Source organism: Spea bombifrons, chromosome 6 (genome assembly GCF_027358695.1).
Source record: "Spea bombifrons isolate aSpeBom1 chromosome 6, aSpeBom1.2.pri, whole genome shotgun sequence".
Classification (NCBI taxonomy): Eukaryota; Metazoa; Chordata; class Amphibia; order Anura; family Pelobatidae; genus Spea; species Spea bombifrons.
Window position 1 is genome coordinate 22412771 of NC_071092.1, and position 18778 is coordinate 22431548.

Sequence of the window (18778 nt, forward strand, 5' to 3'; positions counted from 1 at the left end):
CATGATGTCCCAGATGTGCTCAATCGGATTCAGGTCAGGGGAATGGGCGGGCCAGTGCATAGCATCAATGCCTTCCTCTTGGAGGAACTGCTGACACACTCCAGCCACATGAGGTCTAGCATTGTCTTGCATTAGGAGGAACCCAAGGCCAACCGCACCAGCCTATGGTCTTACAAGGGGTCTGAGGATCTCATCTCGGTACCTAATGGCAGTCAGGCTACCTCTGGCAAGCACATGGAGGGCTGTGCGGCCCCCCAAAGAAATGCCACCCCACACCATTACTGACCCACCGCCAAACCGGTCATGCTGGAGGATGTTGCAGGCAGCAGAACGTTCTCCACAGCGTCTCCAGGCTCTGTCACGTCTGTCACATGTGCTCAGTGTCAACCTGCTTTCATCTGTGAAGAGCAAAGGGCGCCAGTGGCATATCTACCAATCCTGGTGTTCTCTGGCAAATGCCAAACGTCCTGCACGGTGTTGGGCTGTAAGCACAACCCCCACCTGTGGACGTCAGGCCCTCATACCACCCTCATGGAGTCTATTTCTGTCCGTTTGAGTGGACACATGCACATTTGTGGCCTGCTGGAGGTTATTTTGCAGGGCTTTGGCAGTGCTCCTCCTGCTCCTCCTTGCACAAAGGCGGAGGTAGCGGTCCTGCTGCTGGGTTGTTGCACTCCTACGACCTCCCCCACGTCTCCTGATGTACTGGCCTGTCTCCTGGTAGCGCCTCCATGCTCTGGACACTACGCTGACAGACACAGCAAACCTTCTTGCCCCAGCTCGCATTGATGTGCCATCCTGGATGAGCTGCACTACCTGAGCTACCTGTGTGGGTTGTAGACTCCGTCTCATGCTACCACTAGAGTGAAAGCACTGCCAGCATTCAAAAGTGACCAAAACATCAGCCAGGAAGCATAGGAACTGAGAAGTGGTCTGTGGTCACCACCTGTAGAACCACTCCTTTATTGGGGGTGTCTTGCTAATTGCCTATAATTTCCACCTGTTGTCTGTACCATTTGCAGTTACACTGTGTTGTTTAAGTGTTCCCTTTATTATTTTGAGCAGTGTATATTTGTCTGTGCTTTGTTCTCCCTCCCGTCCTACCCTATCCATGTGCCTCATGCCCTGCCCACGGACTTTAACCAACCCGACCACATCGCTCTTTAATGGAGGTAACCCACCGCTGGTGGGATACAGACAAGGGGTGGTTCGTAGAGGGAGCCTCCGGCAGATTCCCAGTCGCTGCAACCGCCAGGAGAACGGAGATCAGCCGGCGTGGTTATCATACGCACGCCAGCTCTCGCGGTCTGTCCCGGGGAAACTTTGAACTGTTGTCGCTCGAGGCCCCTTAGGCTGATCGCGTCGCTTTTTGGACAGGATACCCCCAGGACCCCGAGCTATCTATCGGCACCCCGGGATCACCCCAAGAATGACGGCTAAAGTCATACAGACACTGCGGGGCTTGGTGGCCTGAATGTGGCGCCGGACTGTCTGGGCAGGACAGGAAGATGTGGACATGATTTATGGTCTTTTTCCTCACCTAACCTGTATATAAGCCTGTGTGTTTCCCCAATAAAGTGTTCTTCCCCTGGACATTAGTCTTGTCTTATACTTCAGGGACCCGCTATATCACCTATTGTCCTTCTCAGGACAATCTCTGCACTGCCTGTAACTGCGCCTCGGCGAGCAGCGGGGCTTCGATCAGAGAGACACCGGGCCAGTTCCCGAACCCAAGGCGTGCCCATCACACAGAGATACTGTGGAAAGGCATCACCAGGACCCTGGGACATGGTGAAAACTTGTGAACAATGTGAAACGCATAACTAACTTATGAATGAGCTTTTCTAATACACTATTTTTTGGCTTACAAAAAAACACCACACAAAACAAAATCCACAAGTGTTTGAGTTCTTTATTCTGAAAAAAATACAAAAAGAACAAAACTTACAAAATGCCATATCGGTTTCTGTCCAAACTATTTTTCTGGAGATGTATATTCCCAAATTTAAAGTCATAAAGCCTTCAGTATTTTTTGACCCACTGAGGAAACATGAGACAGATTCTATAATAAAAATGACTTCAGTGCATCCTGAAGGACTGTGGCGACAGCATCATAGCTGGCATGCTACCGAGCAGTAACGGGATCATACAAAAATATGAAAGGGCATGCTTCATTATTCAGCTGTAAGTAAAATATAACTATGGTATTTAATCAAGTGGGTTTTATAGAATGTCATTTCAAATAACTGTCACTGAAATTAGCACAAGTAATGCTACATTTCACACTGCCACATCTTGGCATGACCATAATGGAAAAGATTAGCAAAATAACTTAGCTGCTGTCACGCTGTGGTACAATGGGCCAAACATACTAGAAATAACAGTATGAATCTTTGTAAATATGGGTAACCTTCTACCGTTGGATTATCAAAGTGCCAGATGTCTAGTTATTTTTGAAGTGATTTACAAGAGCGTCAATTAGCTCCTGTTTTTTGCCACCCTTCAGCCCATAACCACGACAGGCCTCTTTTAACACAGGCACAGTCAGCTTGCCTAGTGTCCCATTCTTCACATAGTTCCTGAGGTCCTCTTCTGATACGGAGATATCTGCTTTGGCTCTTTTTTCAGCATGTTTTTCTCCATCACCTGAAATGAGCATGTTGTTTTGTTATCATATTTAACCCCTTGATGACAATTGACGGTTCGGACGTCGCGTGAAAAGAAACTGGTTAACAACAATTGACGTGCCAGGACCGTCATGACTTCAAACGGTGTTGCTGTAATGCCTCAGTGTCTAGGCATTCAGCAACACTGAGGTCGGCATCAGGGGCGTCAACATCCACCATATACGCCCGTTTTAAAAGGCATTCATCCGAGGACTAGAATTGTACATCCCCTGTGATATAACCAATGTTTTTATGGATGTATTGTTTACATAAATTATTGACACGTTCTCTTCAGCTCCACAGCAGATATTACAGTTTTGCTAAATGGACACCACAGACTGTTCCTTAGGAGACCCCACAGAGCAATAAGGATGCAGATTAATTTGCTGCACCACACTGAATGAACATTTTGTACAAACTTACATAAATACATATAAAAAAACAACACACATATCTTAGTTAAGAAAATACACACCTTGCTTTCTTTTAACAGCTTTTCCCTCTGGGTTGTACCCTGGTGGGTAAACCAACTCCTTAAACTCCTCCACCAGGGATCCCAGGCGAGTATCTATCATCTCAATCTTTGGCACTAAACAGATAAAAAAAAATTGCTATTTTACATGTACAGTATGTATAATGTATAAAGTTTAAAGAGTAGATGTCTTGGACATGATGTCCTGCCCATGACCACATATTAATTTACGAGTGGATCGGAGGCTCAGAAAATTTTTACTTCACAGGAAGGAAGGATGGAAGTTTCCATCGCACGGCTACTAAAGGAGATTGTATATTATATTACGCTGTGTAATATGTATTGTTTAGAAACGAGAAGAAACCCACACGCATACATTTAACTGAGGTATAAACTGCTGTTATGCAGCTGCCCTCCTCCTCCCCCACAGTCAGATAATTCTTGACACTGACTTGCTGCTTGAACCAGTCAAACAGTTGCAGGATAGAATTCCCATTTAAATACCTTATTGGCTCGGATATAGGCCGCACCCTAAAAGTTTGGTGCTTTTTTAAAGAAAAAGTTTTTTTCTTTAAAAAAAGCACCAAAAAACCATGCTGCCACTCTGTCTCCCCCCCCGAGATATGCTGCCACTCCCCCCCCCGAGATATGCTGCCACTGCCCCCCCCCGAGATATGCTGCCACTGCCCCCCCCGAGATATGCTGCCACTGCCCCCCCCCGAGATATGCTGCCACTGTCCTCCTCCACCCCCTCCGAGATATGCTGCCACTCTGCCCCCCCCCGGACTTACCAGAGCAAACTCCCGGGTGTCTTGCGGGGCCGGCGGGGGACATCTACGCAATACGCGTATACAACTTCCGGTGCCGGCACTCAGCGGATGTGCCGGCACCGGAAGTTGTAAACGCGTATTGCGTAGATGTCCCCCGCCGGCCCCGCAAGACACCCGGGGGTCTGCTCTGGTAAGTCTTGGGGGCAGAGGTAAAACGCATCGTGCGGACGGTCACCGGCTGCGGCGATGCGGGTAAACAACCTCCGCTGCCGGGACATCTGCACGATGTGCTTTAACAATCTCCCTTGCCGGGACTCCCCCCATGGGAATTCTCGGCAAGGGAGATTGTTAAAGCACATCGGGCAGACGTGCCGGCAGCGGAGGCTGTTTACCCGCATCGCCGCAGCCGGTGACCGTCCGCACAATGCGCTTAGACAACCTCCCGTGCCGGCACCCCCCCCCCGTGGAAAGTGCCGGCAGGGGAGGCTGTCTGAGCACATCCGAGAGTAGGATACAGGTCCCCTGCACCGCTGCGGGGGATCTGTATCCTAACCCCGCTGCCTGCCCGGCGCCCGGGACATGCAGTCGGGCGCTAGACCCCGAATATAGGCCGCACCCCCACTTTAAAGACTTAAAGTGGGGGAAAAAAGTGCGGCCTACATTCGAGCCAATACGGTAAATAAAATTGCTTTCCATGAATGCACAAAGGGGTTTGAACAGACACCAGCCTGCAGCATTTGCCGAGTCAAAACTGGTATATGACGTGCGTGGAGGTGTGTTTGGGGTTAGAGCATATGGAGAAATTCTACAGAACCCCCAATGCATTTGCAAGGGACACACCGTGAAAATGTAATTAAAGTGCATATGATAGCAGTGGTGTCCCTTTAACAAAGTGAGGAATGCACATGGGATAGGCTTATGGCTATCCTAAATATAATAACAGGAGACTAAGAACCAAATACTCTCACACTAGATAAGAACCATTTGGCCATTACATAAAATTGTATTTAAATCTATATATATTGTACAGCACTGTAATATCAATATATCATTTCTATAAATACCCTTGTCACTGTTGGCCGTGTAAAATAACAAAGCATTCTAGGTCTCCAAAATCTTACATGTGAGGTCCTCTATGGGCTCTGGCTCCATCATGTCCAAAGCAAGAGCCTCCAGGTTACGGAAGTGCTGCTGAAGTACAGGGTTCTCAAATGCATCATTCCTGAATATCCAAATACAAAAATATAAATTGACAGAGAGATCGAAAACCTCAAAAGTAAATTATGTGATAGTCCTAATAAAGCAGACACTACACTTGCACATTCGGATTCGTACAAATTGCAAATTTGGCTATTTATATGAAGCCAAGGCAAAACCCTCCCCAAAGCGCACAAAGCAAAAAGCTCTCATTCTCTCTCAATCAGCCTCTTTCACGTTCTCTAAATGTTTCCCTACCTTCTCTGCCAACCACTTCCGCATCTTCTTCGCTCTCTTCTATCTTTGTCTGCATCTCCTAACATGAACTTCCACCAAAATGATAGCGCTTTTAGTGACATATTTTCCCCTGATTGACGTTGCGAAAAGGATTGAGGGAGAGGACGTTAACAGAAACGTCACCAGAAAAGTCACCATTGTGGTGGAAGTATGTGTCAGGTTATGTCAGCGGAGATGCAGAAGTGTAAGCAGAAATGTAAGTGATTAGCAGAGAAGGTAGGGAAACATTTAGAGAGCATGAATGAACGTCAGTACCAGGCAACGAATTTGGTTCCCAAATTAAAAAAACGCCACAAGATTTTCATGCGAACCAAATGGGCAGACAACATAATTCAGTGCTCGAAATCCCAAAAAAGATTAGGTTTTTGGCTCATTTGCAAATATTTAGTAGACACACATCATCTACTCCCACAAGGCACTTGGCAAATCACTATTTTTTTCATTATATCAAGTTTCCATTTCTGAAGCATAATGCAGTACACAAGCTGAAATAAAACATTGTAAGATAGATTCCCGTGAGCACTCGTCTCACAAATGTTGGTCCATCATTCTCCAATGGGATATATTGGACTCAGATCTCAGTCATTGGTGCTAGTAATTTCAAATAAAATATCCTAATTTGTGTCACAAAACTAGGGCCATGTGTTATAATTCTGTGATTTACTGTGTTGAGTGTAAAGCTTTCTTGGATTATAATGAAACTAAAAAGGATGAAGTAACCAAACAAAAAAAAAACGATGTCAACAGGAGAATCGCTAAGCCCTGTACATAATTCAAACTGCTCAGTGCATACTCCTTGTGCATATGGAATCTTAAGGTTACTTTGTTGCTCTGTAAAGTATTCTTAAAGGGACACCCCATTTTCACAGCTCAGCTATTTGTTGTGCAGGCAATATACTAAATGCTAGGCAGCAACAGTGCTGGCTCGGCATTCAGTCCAAGCAGATGTCTGCAAGCCCCCCGTGCACCGAGTTCTCCAGCTGATTTCAAAGGGGATTGCTTTGCTGTCACTGATCGGCTAATTCAGGACACGGAGGAGACATTTTACCGCAGCTTCTACCAAAGTATGCCCCGTCAGGGTTTTGTGAACATGTATGAAAGTACTTACAAAGTACTTTAGTATGCATTCTTTGTTGAATATACCACCTGGGATGCTGGAGTTGCCCTTTAAACTATGTCTGTTTGAGTTTTTATTATCTCAGTATGTATTTCTCCATGGTAGGTGTTGATGTAATTTCCTCTTTTGCTTTATTGATCATTGAAGCCCTATAAATATTTGGGAAACATATGAGGGGAAACAAAAGAAAACCTGTGGCGCAGAGATTCCTAATTTGCACACTCACAGTTATCTTTATCTTGCACTTAAGTACAGACTCACCTGTATTTAAACCTCAGTTTATGCACAATTTCTTTCATCTTATTGACTTGTTCATCGTTAGCAGTGATCTTTTCTGGAAAGTCAACTTTTCGAATGTCATCAGCAAAGGGTAGGAAATGAAGATTGAACCCTAAAGGAATTAGGAAAAGTCGCACACAGAATACTTCACTATATAAAACCTACTATGTCAAGCTACACTAACAATTATGGTAAGTTAGATAGATTAGCAGCATGCAATATGTATACTAATTGTGCATGTTTTCCAAGGAAGTGTTTTCTCATAGTAATCAAGCATGAGAGAGAACAGTTATTTGTCTCACCTGGCGGTTTAATCTGCACATTATCATCATCCAGTTGCTCTTGCTGTGGGACCAATGCTACAAAACGAGGCGGCGTGTTTCTGCGAGGTGTATATCTGCAGATGGCCATCACCTCCCGAGACAGGCACCTGGTCAGTAAGGTCTGAAACAAGGTGCTACTGCCTAAGATAAATCAGAGAGGTCAATTTAATTTACAAATGTGCTAGGAAATTAAAATCACTAAACCAAAACATATTGCTTTCATTTCAGGTTAATCATACCCTAAAACAAATTAGCTTGCTGCTTGAGAGCTGCAATCGAATTTGTGCAGATTTTTCAAATATAAGATTACACAAAACAGCCACAAGCCACGTGTAGCAGATCTCACACAATGCCAGATGTGTTGATACTAATGGTGTGAACAGACTAGGAAAATATGTTGGTGGCGGGTGCCATATCCCCCACAGTTTATCATAATTCTACATTGTTTGGTATCGATTCCTTCCTCAGCCAAAGCTCCTTCAAGTAGTATAACCATCACCCTCCCTTCCCAATTCAAAACAGAGAGGAGACAATAATTATTTGGTAAGGAAGTTATACGATAGAGCTTTATTTACTAAACTGGGAGTTGGCTGGAGGGTTTTGATAGGAGTTGAAGTGCCATGTCACCAGCTTCATTATACATTATGCTGCTCCAAGAAGATCTTGCCTGGTTCTGTATAACCAAGTCATATTTCATAACGTCACTGACTGACCTAGCAATTATGCATGTCCAGCTCAGCCCAACTTACAGGAGAGACTTGTTTAGGTTGGCCCTTCATAATGCAAAGAATTCAGTGAGCTGTAACCATAATTCTGCTAAAACAAACTCTCCTGCTTTGGTGAATAAACCCCAGAGTTTGAGTTTTTTTTACTCTTAAGCAGCAGGTACTTAATGTCCACAATCTATTGATATATTCTTTATGTTAAGTAGCATAATTATATTTTAAAGGGATGAATAACCATTGGAACATGCCAGCATTGGAACCGAGTGCTCCATATTGACCCAGTTACCAAGTGGGTCTTCGAGAACTCAGAAAACGCATCACCAAACTAGGATCTTAACTAGCCTTTTAATAGCATTCAGCAACTATCCCTTTGAGCTCACCGTTAATGAGAGATTCCTCTGGGTAGACAAACTGTGCAGGCTTAATGAAATGTTGCTTCTTCAGGAAACTTATCGGTTTAAACCCAATAAGTACCAAACTAGGATCATCAAACCTTTTTAACAGCTCAGTCTCCTCCTTCTCCAGACAAATCTGACGGTTTCCATACGTCTTAAAAGAAAAAAATATGAAAACAAAACATGCAGGGTATTAAAGTGAACACTGTACATTAAAATACAAAGAACTAGGTAAGTGGTCCATTGCAAACTGAATCAATCATGCACTAACTAAAGGAAGCACATGCAGAGAAAAAAACACGACTAACAAAACATTTTTCTTCCTCGTCACATTCCTCCAGAGTCTACCTTGATCTCGATGGAAATTGGACTTAAGTGCTCAGTCCAGGGAAACTCATGGCTGTAGAGCAGAATGGAACTTTCCCTGAGCTGTGCTACTTGGGGCAGGATAAGCATACCAGCAACTTATAACGTCTTGGGGAAACTAAAGGTTTCTTCCCAAGTCCAATACAGTATTTGTTTCCCCCTTTACCTGAGATCTTTTGGTATCACTGGGAAGCAGTAGGCTTCCCGTCTCCCTGTTGAAAGTACGTGTCTTGGTCTTCACTGGTTCATTGGACTTTTGGTAAAGTTTCACAGGAGCTGGCTTTACAGCTTTCTGAACTAAGTTAAATATCCCCACAGAGAGATTGACATCATTGCCCAACTTGAAGGTCAGCCTGGAGATAAAGAAAAAAAGAAAAATCTAATACATTTTAACCCCTTCAGTGCCCTATAGTTGTACCAGTACGTCCATAAAACGCATCTCAAGAAACACATATGGACGTACCGGAACATCCTGACCTTCTTGCAGTGGCAGGGACATATCAGCAGTTCAGGTAAGGGTGGGGGAGGGTGTATGAATGAGTTTACGTGAGTGAGGGAATTAATGTTTGTGATGAATGAATATTCATGTTATAGCATGAATGTGTAAGTAGGGGGGGCAGGGCACAGGGAGGCTGTAGGTTATGTGCATGTATTGGCTGCTTGGGCATGATAGGAGTCTCATTGCTATATTAAATATATGATTACTAACAGGAATCACACTCCTATCATGCCCAGGCATACCCAGGATCCAGCATGTACTGGCTACCTGGGCATGATAGGAGTGTGATTCCTGTTAGTAATCATATATATTTAATATAGCAATCACACTCCTATCATGCACAAGCAGCCACAGTAGCTAGCAGAAATTAAACTTCTATCATGTCCATTGGTAATACTTTTTTTTTTCCTGCTCTCCTCCGATGTGATGACCCTATCCTTGTCATGAGGAACACCTTCTGTGGGCCAGCCCTCTTGAGCGCCACACGTTCAAAGCCGCGCGGCGGCTGCTTTAAACTTCGTAGCCGGGCGGCCGCTTTGAATGTGGTCTGTCCCCTTGACAGACCACATTCAAAGCGGCCGCCCGGCTACGAAGTTAAAAGCAGCCCCCACGCGGCTTTGAACGTGTGGCGCTCAAGGGGAGCAGGACAGGCCAGTACCGCGTGAGCAGGACAGGCCAGTACCGCGGGCTGCACGTTGGACGCCCCTGCCTTATAGCATGTTCCCTATAAGTGCTGGGAAAGTATGGAAATTCTATATAAAATTAGGTATTTCTGAAACTAGGACACCTGAATTGATAAAATTGGAGGGGATTTTGTTAGGATTCAGAGGAGAAAATATATATAAAAAGTGTTTTTTTTCTAATTTTCGCTAGCTTTTACTAAATTTCTCATCCTAAATTTTGAGCTAATAATCTAACTATGTTATCAAAAGAAAGCCCTCTCCTTCCTCGAAAAAAAAAATATATAGTTTACATGGGTACACTATTATCAGGGAAGGAGAATAATCGCTTAACCGACATACCACAAAAATGGCAAAATTGCTCCGGGACTTGAGGTACCCAAAACCCCTGGGACTGAAGGGGGTTATGGAAAATGTTACAAAGCCAAGACAGTAAACAAAGAGGTGTACAAATATCATTGCTTGAACTAGAATGCACTATATTTATGGATATATGCAGGATTCTTTTGCACAATCCTTCCAACATCTTAACGTGCTTAACATTAATTACACACGTACCAAGAATGTACCTCGCTAGGAGAACAGTCTTTTGTCATAAGTCAAATGTATTAAAAAAAAAAACTACCTATAAGCTTGTTCCATTGACCATTTTTAAGATAAACACAGATAACGTTATCTCAGGTCTCCTCAACCCACCCTTACATAGGCTGCATGAACAACAATGGGAGAGAGTAAACTTTGATTTAGGGAAACACTATAAATATGACATAAAAATATAACAATTTTTTTTACTATAAAAGTATTTCTAGTTTTGGTCCTCAAGAGAACAAGAAACAAAATACATATTTCTATAAGGGCAATTAGGAAGGCAACTCTGGTTCATTTGTAAGAATGAGTAGGATTATTTTTCCGTTCTGCTGTAAAATTACATAAATTTCTTCTGAAATAAAGCCATCCAGTGAAGTTGCAAATCTCTTTGATGCTTTGCAAACATTCTCTATGTAAACACTGGGTATTTGTAATGCTTAGTAAATGAACATAAAGGTACAGTAATGCAGTACACCTGGAGACAGCTAGCTACATTACATGCAACCAACCCCAAAAATGCTGTAATATCTTACCTTGATAGAGCCCTTTTCCTTGATTCCTTGGCCCGTACCTTCTTCATGAGATCATCTAGCTTTTCTGATGGTTTTACCTGCACTCCCAAGTCCTCATCCTCATCAACGTTGACAATGTCTCGATAAAATAGGTTAATGTTAAAACCCTTGGCTTTCTCGAGATGCATCAGATCGACAACAATACCTAAAAAGAGACACTATTATAAAACAAAAGTGTCTCACAACCAATATTTTAGAGAACAGCTTTGTGCGTCTGTTGTCATGTTTTATAGTATCTAAAATATATAAAATGCTTCGTTTCAAGGAGATATGGAACTTCAGAAAGGCTCTATACATCTCAGAAGGGCTGAAGCAAAATGTTTAAAGTGTGAGTTCTGTCACATGTAAAACTGCCTTTTTATTAACAATATTGTTTTCACCCATTTCTCGGAGATCCTTGGCCTTAGCTATTGCCTGCGTGGTCTTGGCAGAATCATTAGAATGAGGGTTGTCTTCGTTCGTGAACAGCATTATTCGCTTGTGGCTCATTTTGAGCTTGACGTTGCTGAAGAGGTTTGAGCACTTCCAGAGGGCATCGCCCAGGGAAAAATTTCCTTGGTTCCCAATGGTGTCGCAGAACAAAGACTTCCCCTTTTCATCCCTGTATTTGTCCAGTTCTAGGACTCGCTTAGCACCTGAACAAAGAAAAACAGAGGCAATAGCTAAAGTTTTGTACAAAATTCAGCGTACATTAACATCAACATTTCGGCCTGATATTCAAAAAGCTACCTGACGTACAATAAATCTGACTACAGCTAAATGAAAGTACCTTGAAGTTGTATTTTTTTGTATATATATATATATATATATATATATATATATATATATATCTGTTTATATATTCATAACACAATTTCATAAATCTACTCAGTCCAATGCACATCACTGGATAAGCATAAGCCTCACTGTCTTAAATAACTAACTTATAGCAATAGGTAAATATCTACTGCAGCTCCCATTAATACCAGTCAATGAAAGCGTTTGACTATACTATTCTTATAAAAACTCATTATCCTAGTATATGTGATATATATATATATATATATACCGTATTTGCTCGATTATAAGACGACCCCCCCAAATCTTAATATTAATTTAGGAAAAAAGAAAAAGCCTGAATATAAGACGACCCTATAGGAAAAAAGTTTTACCAGTAAATGTTAATTCATTTAAACTATTTTTTTAATAAAAGCTATGATTGAGAAAAATATTTTGGTTTTATTTCCTTCTATTTTCCAACCTGCCCCCTAGTTATGCACATCTGCCCCAGAAACGTCTTATACCCCCTATATTCCACTGTGCCCCATGATATGCCTTTTAACTCTCTAAATGCCACTGTGCCCCATGATATGCCTTTTAACCCTATATGCAACTCTGGCACTTAGAGGGTTAAAAGGCATATTATGGGGAAGAGTGGCATATAGGGAGGTTTAAGGCATTTCAGGAGGCAGAGTGGCATATAGAAGGTTAAAAAGGCATTTCTGGAGGCAGAGTGGCATTAAGGGGGTTAAAAGGCATTTCACAGAGCACTCTGCCTCCAGAAATGCCTTATGCCCCCCATTTAACACTCCCCCCCCCGCCCCACTTACCGGTACTTCTGAGTCTCCTGTCATGTAGCTGGGGCAGCGTGTAGACTTACGCTGCAGCCGGGAGGAGGCGTGGCTAGCAGCGGGGGTTGTCTGCGTGCATCGCGCAGACCTTCCCCGGCTGTCAGAGATCAGAGTTCCCCGCACGCAGACAACCCCCGCTGCTAGCCACACCTCCTTCCGGCTGCAGCAGAAGTTGTCTACGCAAATCGCGTAGACATCTACACGCTGCCCCAGCTGCACACCGGGGACTCTGAAGTACCGGTAAGTGGGGCGGGGGGGGTTGAGACAGGAGGATCCAGATCCCCTGCAGCTGCGGGGGATCTGGATCTTAGTCGTCTCATAGTCAGACTTTGAGGTCTGATTATAAGACGACCCCGATTATAAGACGAGGGGTATTTTTCAGAGAATTTGCTCTGAAAAAAAACCTCGTCTTATAATCGAGCAAATACGGTAATTTATACACACACACAATATATATGCAATAAATCAGTTTACTGTAAAAGTAGAAAACAGCAAAAGAATATGCATCACAGAAACAGATTATCAATACAATGTTACAGTATAATAATGTTGGCAGATGTTAAAATATTACGTTTCCCAGAAAATATTATACATAGGTATGCAATAACAGACATGAGAGAAATAAAGTAAAAAAAAAAACAAGACAAAAAAAACAATAAAAGGAAGAAATCGTGTTGCCAATATCCAATACAATAAGCAATAATAAAATATTGTGCTAGTACCCAGTAATATGTGTTTGAGAATTAAATATAGCCCCAGTAGCATATGCATTTGACCTACCTGGAGTATCAAGATCATGAAGAACATAGACATGTTTGAACTCCGAGTTGCTCTCTTTGGTTCCAAAAAATACTACAGAGAGGAGATCTTGTGCACTGCTGATGATCTTAGAGGTGTACACATTACGAATACACTAAAAAAAGAAAACAAAAAATAAACCAGCTTCTGAGTACTGGAATTTTATAGCAGCATATATTCCATTACACATAAGCTTGATCTAAAAAGTGACACGCAGCCCTGCTGTGCTGTATAAATACAAATCAAAAACCGGACTTGGACTTGTGCCACGGCACACAAAAATGAAAACTTCAGACGGGTGCACTTTTCCCAGGGGTGTTTGTGATGGTGGCCAAGAAGCCATTTCTTGCATTTACTTTTTAAAATAGGCCATCATGTGTAATGCCTGTTTTCTAACTGAACTTTATTATAGCGACTGGCCCAAGTAAGTCAACCAAAGATGTAAGCAATATTATCGTATTTGCTCGATTATAAGACAACCCCCCAAATCTGAATATTAATTTAGGAAAAAAAGAAAAAGCCTGAGTATCAGATGACCCTATAGGAAAAAAGTTTTACCAGTAAATGTTAATTCATGTAAACTATTTTTTTTTTAAATAAATTTTATTTCCTTTTATTTTCCAACCTGCCCCCCCAGTTATGCACATCTGCCCCCCAGGCTTGCCACTCTGCCCCAGAAATGCCTTATACCTCCCTATATGCCACTGTACCCCATGATATGCCTTTTAACCCTCTAAATACCACTGTGCCCCATGATATGCCTTTTAACCCTCTATATGCCGCTGTCAGAGAGAATCGCGTAGACGTCTACACGGTGCCCCGGTGCAGGGAACTCCTCTTACTGACAGCCGGGGAAGGTCTGCGCGATGGACGCAGACAACCCTCAAAGTACTTTGATATGCATTTCTCAAACCAAGGAAAGAAGAAAAAATAACCACTCGTCTTTAGTAGAAGCTGCTGCTCCAGAACTCCTCCTCTTTGTCTCAATGTTTCATGCCACTGACTGGCTGCTTCAAGCAGCCAATCACTGTCAAGAAAGCATTCCCACCCCGCTAAGTGTTCACCAATCCAGCACTGGCATTAGACATATCAGTTGCATAGAGGTGTGTACAGCTGAAACACATTTCCTGCATGACAAATAGCTGGGGTGGGAAAATTAATATGGGGGTCATCCCATGCACCACATGTAAATTTAAAGGGATCACTCAGCTATCATATGCACTAAAAGTGTCCTTTTAATGTAAATAAATAGCTGTGGTGAACAACCTAATACTTATAGTATTCTGCAATAGTAGCAGCTAATAAAAAGGTGTCAGCCAGCCGACAATTGGATGAATTTACAGATTAAATGCAGTCCTAGCCAAAAGTGCCTTCTTGAAACTGCCTTAGTCAGGGGCAAGTGTGGACAAAAAGAACCCCCCCCTTTACTAATTTGTAAACCTTTAAGTATAGGTAAAATATATAAAATATCAGTTACTTGCCACAGGCAAAGTAAAAAGCAACATGAACTTTATAACATAGGTGTTCAGCTGTATCACCTGCAGCGTGATATCAAATGGAGTTAATCCGTCTTCACTAATGCTTTGAAACATAGGCTTAGATGCATCAACAAGGAATATAAGACTGTCTCGTCCTCCATAACGATACTCTAAAATAAAATATAAAAAAAATATTTTATATTTTAACAGATAATGCATGGTTAATTTCCCCTTAGATATATTACAAATTAAACAATGTTTCCAAGACCAACAGAGAACAAACAACTACATAATATATATATATATATATAAAAAAGCATGTACCATCTAGGGCTGCAACTAACGATTATTTTCATAATCGATTAGTTGGCCGATTATTTTTTAGATTAATCGGATAAAATATATATATATATATATATATATAATTTTTTCATTTCAAATAATTTAATAAAAAAACAGGATGTTAAAGATAAACAGCACAATAAAAAAAAAAACTGACAAAAAAGCATTTCTTGTTTTTATTTCCCAACCCCCCCCCCTTTATGCACATTTGAGCCAAGGCTTGCCACACTGCCTCCCAGATATGCCACATATACCCTATATGCCTTATACCCCCTGATATGCCACTGTGCCCCCTGATATGACACTCATTCGCAGCACACTGACAATACTTTTATAAATAAATACAGGATTAATCTTCACTGCCCCCAGGATTTATATTCCCCTTAGTTTTCCACCTTTACCTCTAACTGCACCTTAAATTAACCTTATTAAATTAACTCTCAGTCCTCAGCATTAAATTAACCCTGAAGAGCCCAATAACCATAGCTGCCCCTAAATTAACCCTAAACACCCCATTAACCATAACTGCCCCTAAATTAACCCCCACTTCCCCTAACTTCCAGCAACCCAAATATTAATTTTATATTTACAGTTAGATGAGTTGCTGAGCAGTGTGGACGCTATAAGGAAATGGGCGGGGCCATTCATCGGTGTGACTGCAGGGAGGGACTGGGAAGCAGAAAGGGGCAGAAAGAGCATTTGCTCTGAAAAAATCCTCATCTTATAATCGATTAAAAGATTTTCTCGATTAGTTGTTGCAGCCCTAGTTCCATCGTTGTCCCCAAACAACTTGTAAGTACCCCAAGATTGCCTGTGCTATGTTTGCCACAAAACCGCTCGTCAGTGCTCCAAACAGCCAGCCCGTCCCATATTTGCCACACACACACACAAAAAAAAAAAAAAAAAAAAAAAGTAGCAGACAAAATCCTGGTTCTGTGGGGTCCCGAAATTTCTGATGGCAGTCCTGGAAAGGGGTGTCAGGGATATTAGACAGTCTAATGTCAGGGACATTAGACTGTCCTTATAAAAATAATTCTGACTAAGCTTGTTTTATAACTGGTATCAGATGAAAAATATTTTTCAAAATATATAATGCTGGTTTCTAAGGCAGCTGCATATTAGCCATTTGTATGTTTTCTAGCTGTGTTACTCTACTGGACAAAGTTGTGAAAATATATAGATGGACAATGTGCTTAAATGCATAACACACAATGATACTCTTTCATATCTTTATTGAACTTGCGCATTAAATTGTGCAAGTAAGTCGGGGTGGACCTCTCTTGAGGTCATTCCCCAGCATCTTTAATGAGTTAAGGTCTCGGCGGTGACTGGGCCACTGCTCCCTCCACCGCACTTCGCTGTCACTGATGTTTCGCGTTGGTCTGCGATCCTTTTTATTTATTTTTTTATGCCATACGTAGTGCTGCATGTTCTTCGCAAAAAATTCAAGCTTAGTTTCATCAGTCCACAAAACATTCTCCTGATAGCGTTCTGGAGTGTGAAAGTGCTCTTTGGCAAACATCAGGCGCACAGCAGTATCTTCTCTTTTTGAGAGCAGTGGCTTTCTCTGTGGTGTCCTGCTGTGGACTCCATGCCAGTTCAACGTTTTGTGTATGATAAACTTATGAACAGAGATGTTAACTAGGGCTGCAACTAACGATTATTTTCATTTTTTCGATTCATCGGATTAAAAAAATAAATGTAAATGTTTAATTTATTTAAAATAACTGGATGTTTAAAAACAAACGGCAGAATAAAAAAAACTTTGATAAAAATGCATTTCTTGTTTTTATTTCCCAACCCCCTGATTATTTCTGCCCCCCCCCTGATATGCACATCTGAGCGCAGGCTTGCCACACTACCTCCCAGATGTCACATATCCCCCATGTTTGAATTATGTATTCAAAAGCCTGGCAGATAATACGAATTAACCAAGCAATCAGACAACAACAGACAATCGACCCAAATTCACTAGAAGAGATTGTAACTTTTGCAGTATACTTGTATCATATTATTTTGAATTACATGGTCCCAACATTTTCCACAACACTATAGAATCAGGTTGAAACACTTCTAGTGTAGTGTGTAAAAGAGCACCTGAAACAGGTTTTGTTATATGATGAAGACATGCGGAGGCATGTGCATTTTAATAGCCATAAGGAATCAGCTCAGTATGGAAAATGCCCCCAAAATACCACATAACAAAAACGGCACCCTCTGTGTCTGCAGATAAATGAGATAAAACCAGGTTTTTGTCAATGCTAGTCTAAAATACTGTACAGATACAGTGCTGTATTATAGGATAAGTATATATATAAATGTATATTTTTTATACTTATTAATAGAGCTTTCCCTTTAATTCTCTGAATTGTAACTGGTAAATGTATATAAATAACTTAATGTTGTGTTGTTATATCTAGCGTAGTTACGCTAATCTGCTCCAAAACCAAAAAGTGTACAACATGAAATGCCCCCTTTATGTCAATCATAAGGCCCTTCATTACTAACTTTGTTAAATAATGACAATTTGGAAGCAAGAACAGCGACGTTACAGGACAGTCGTGAGGATATCGCTGCGACGACAGTCCTGTCAAGTCACTTGGGAAGTATTATGAAGCTCACAAGAATTACACGATGCCTCCTCTGGTAGTTGTATATAACAGAAGACTGCATTTTTTAATGACAGGTACCAGCAATTTAAAGGTAAATGTTCAAATATGTTTTAAAAAAATGTATATGTTGTCTTGTTTATCTTACCACTGGTGACTACTTCTCCATCTTCCAAATCCTCCTCATCATTCCCTTCCTCATTAGCAAAATAGGATCCCCATTCAGGCATTTTTAGAGAGTTCAGTATAACCTACAACAATATACCAGTCTATCAAACACGCAAGAGACAAGCTTTACACGTAAAACATTCACAAGTTACAAAATAAGTTTAATCAGCGGCTGGTTTTACTTATCATAACAGTTTACATAATAGTTTTTGGAGTGTTTTTTTACATTATTTGCTTATTTATAAAGGTCCCAAATTTATACTCTTATATGGAGAGGTAATCTGCCTGCATGAGATTATTACATTTTCTCTTCCAAATATTGGTGTAGACAAAGCTCGAACAGCAATTAGTGTCTCTGGCTAAATTAAATTAATCTGAGAAATTATTATTTCCGCTTGTGGTCTTCCTACGAGTCGTACGGTTAAAATAGAACTAAAGTACCCAGCTCTGCACATTTTAGTCGTCTCCATATCTGAGACCACCTCGAATCTACCGACTGGTTTAACAAGCGAACTATGTACGTATAGGCGGAGTCCTAAATAAAGTTGACACTTTGTAATAAACCAACAAAACGACGTAAAGTTGCATAGACATTCTGTACCTCAGAAACACCTCCCAACCAGCTCTACACTACCCTGCAGGTACGTTCAAACCCACGTTATTCACCGTTCGCTTTTTTCAGTGGGCGGCACTTCCTGACATTATATATCAACGTCATCATCCGTCGCCCGAATAGATAGGCGTGGTATAATGCATCAGCATGTTCGGTTAATGACATTGCAGTTTCCTTATTGGTAGTGACTGAGCAAATGGGCGTGGCCTCCTCC

At 41.7% G+C, this 18778-nt stretch overlaps 1 protein-coding gene across 2 annotated transcripts; it reads right to left on the reverse strand.

The window, feature by feature from the left end:
* Positions 1-1897: 1897 nt before the first annotated feature.
* On the reverse strand, positions 1898-18715 carry XRCC6 (X-ray repair cross complementing 6). 2 transcript variants are annotated; one of them, XM_053469064.1, is made up of 13 exons: positions 18618-18715; positions 17932-18034; positions 14893-15002; positions 13337-13469; positions 11327-11581; positions 10908-11091; positions 8774-8960; positions 8227-8395; positions 7101-7262; positions 6781-6910; positions 5030-5130; positions 3142-3255; positions 1898-2646 (listed from the first exon to the last, which is right to left on the reverse strand). In XM_053469064.1, exons 2-13 carry the CDS (start codon positions 18011-18013, stop codon positions 2444-2446), a joined length of 1830 nt encoding a protein of 609 aa, XP_053325039.1. In that variant the 5' UTR covers positions 18014-18034; positions 18618-18715; the 3' UTR covers positions 1898-2443. The 2 variants fall into 2 exon arrangements, with proteins under 2 accessions (XP_053325039.1, XP_053325037.1); XM_053469062.1 differs by having other exon boundaries at positions 18553-18670.
* Between the last annotated feature and the right edge of the window lie 63 nt (positions 18716-18778).

Excerpts from the sequence above, each read along its gene's own strand:
- XRCC6 (XM_053469064.1), bottom strand. The coding sequence starts at position 18,013 with ATGCCTGAATGGGGATCCTATTTTGCTAATGAGGAAGGGAATGATGAG. Across the intron at positions 8,961-10,907 it reads AGGAAAAGGGCTCTATCAAG|GCTGACCTTCAAGTTGGGCA; the intron begins GTAAGATATTAC and ends CTTTATCTCCAG. Across the intron at positions 7,263-8,226 it reads AGAGGAATCTCTCATTAACG|GCAGTAGCACCTTGTTTCAG; the intron begins GTGAGCTCAAAG and ends GATTTATCTTAG.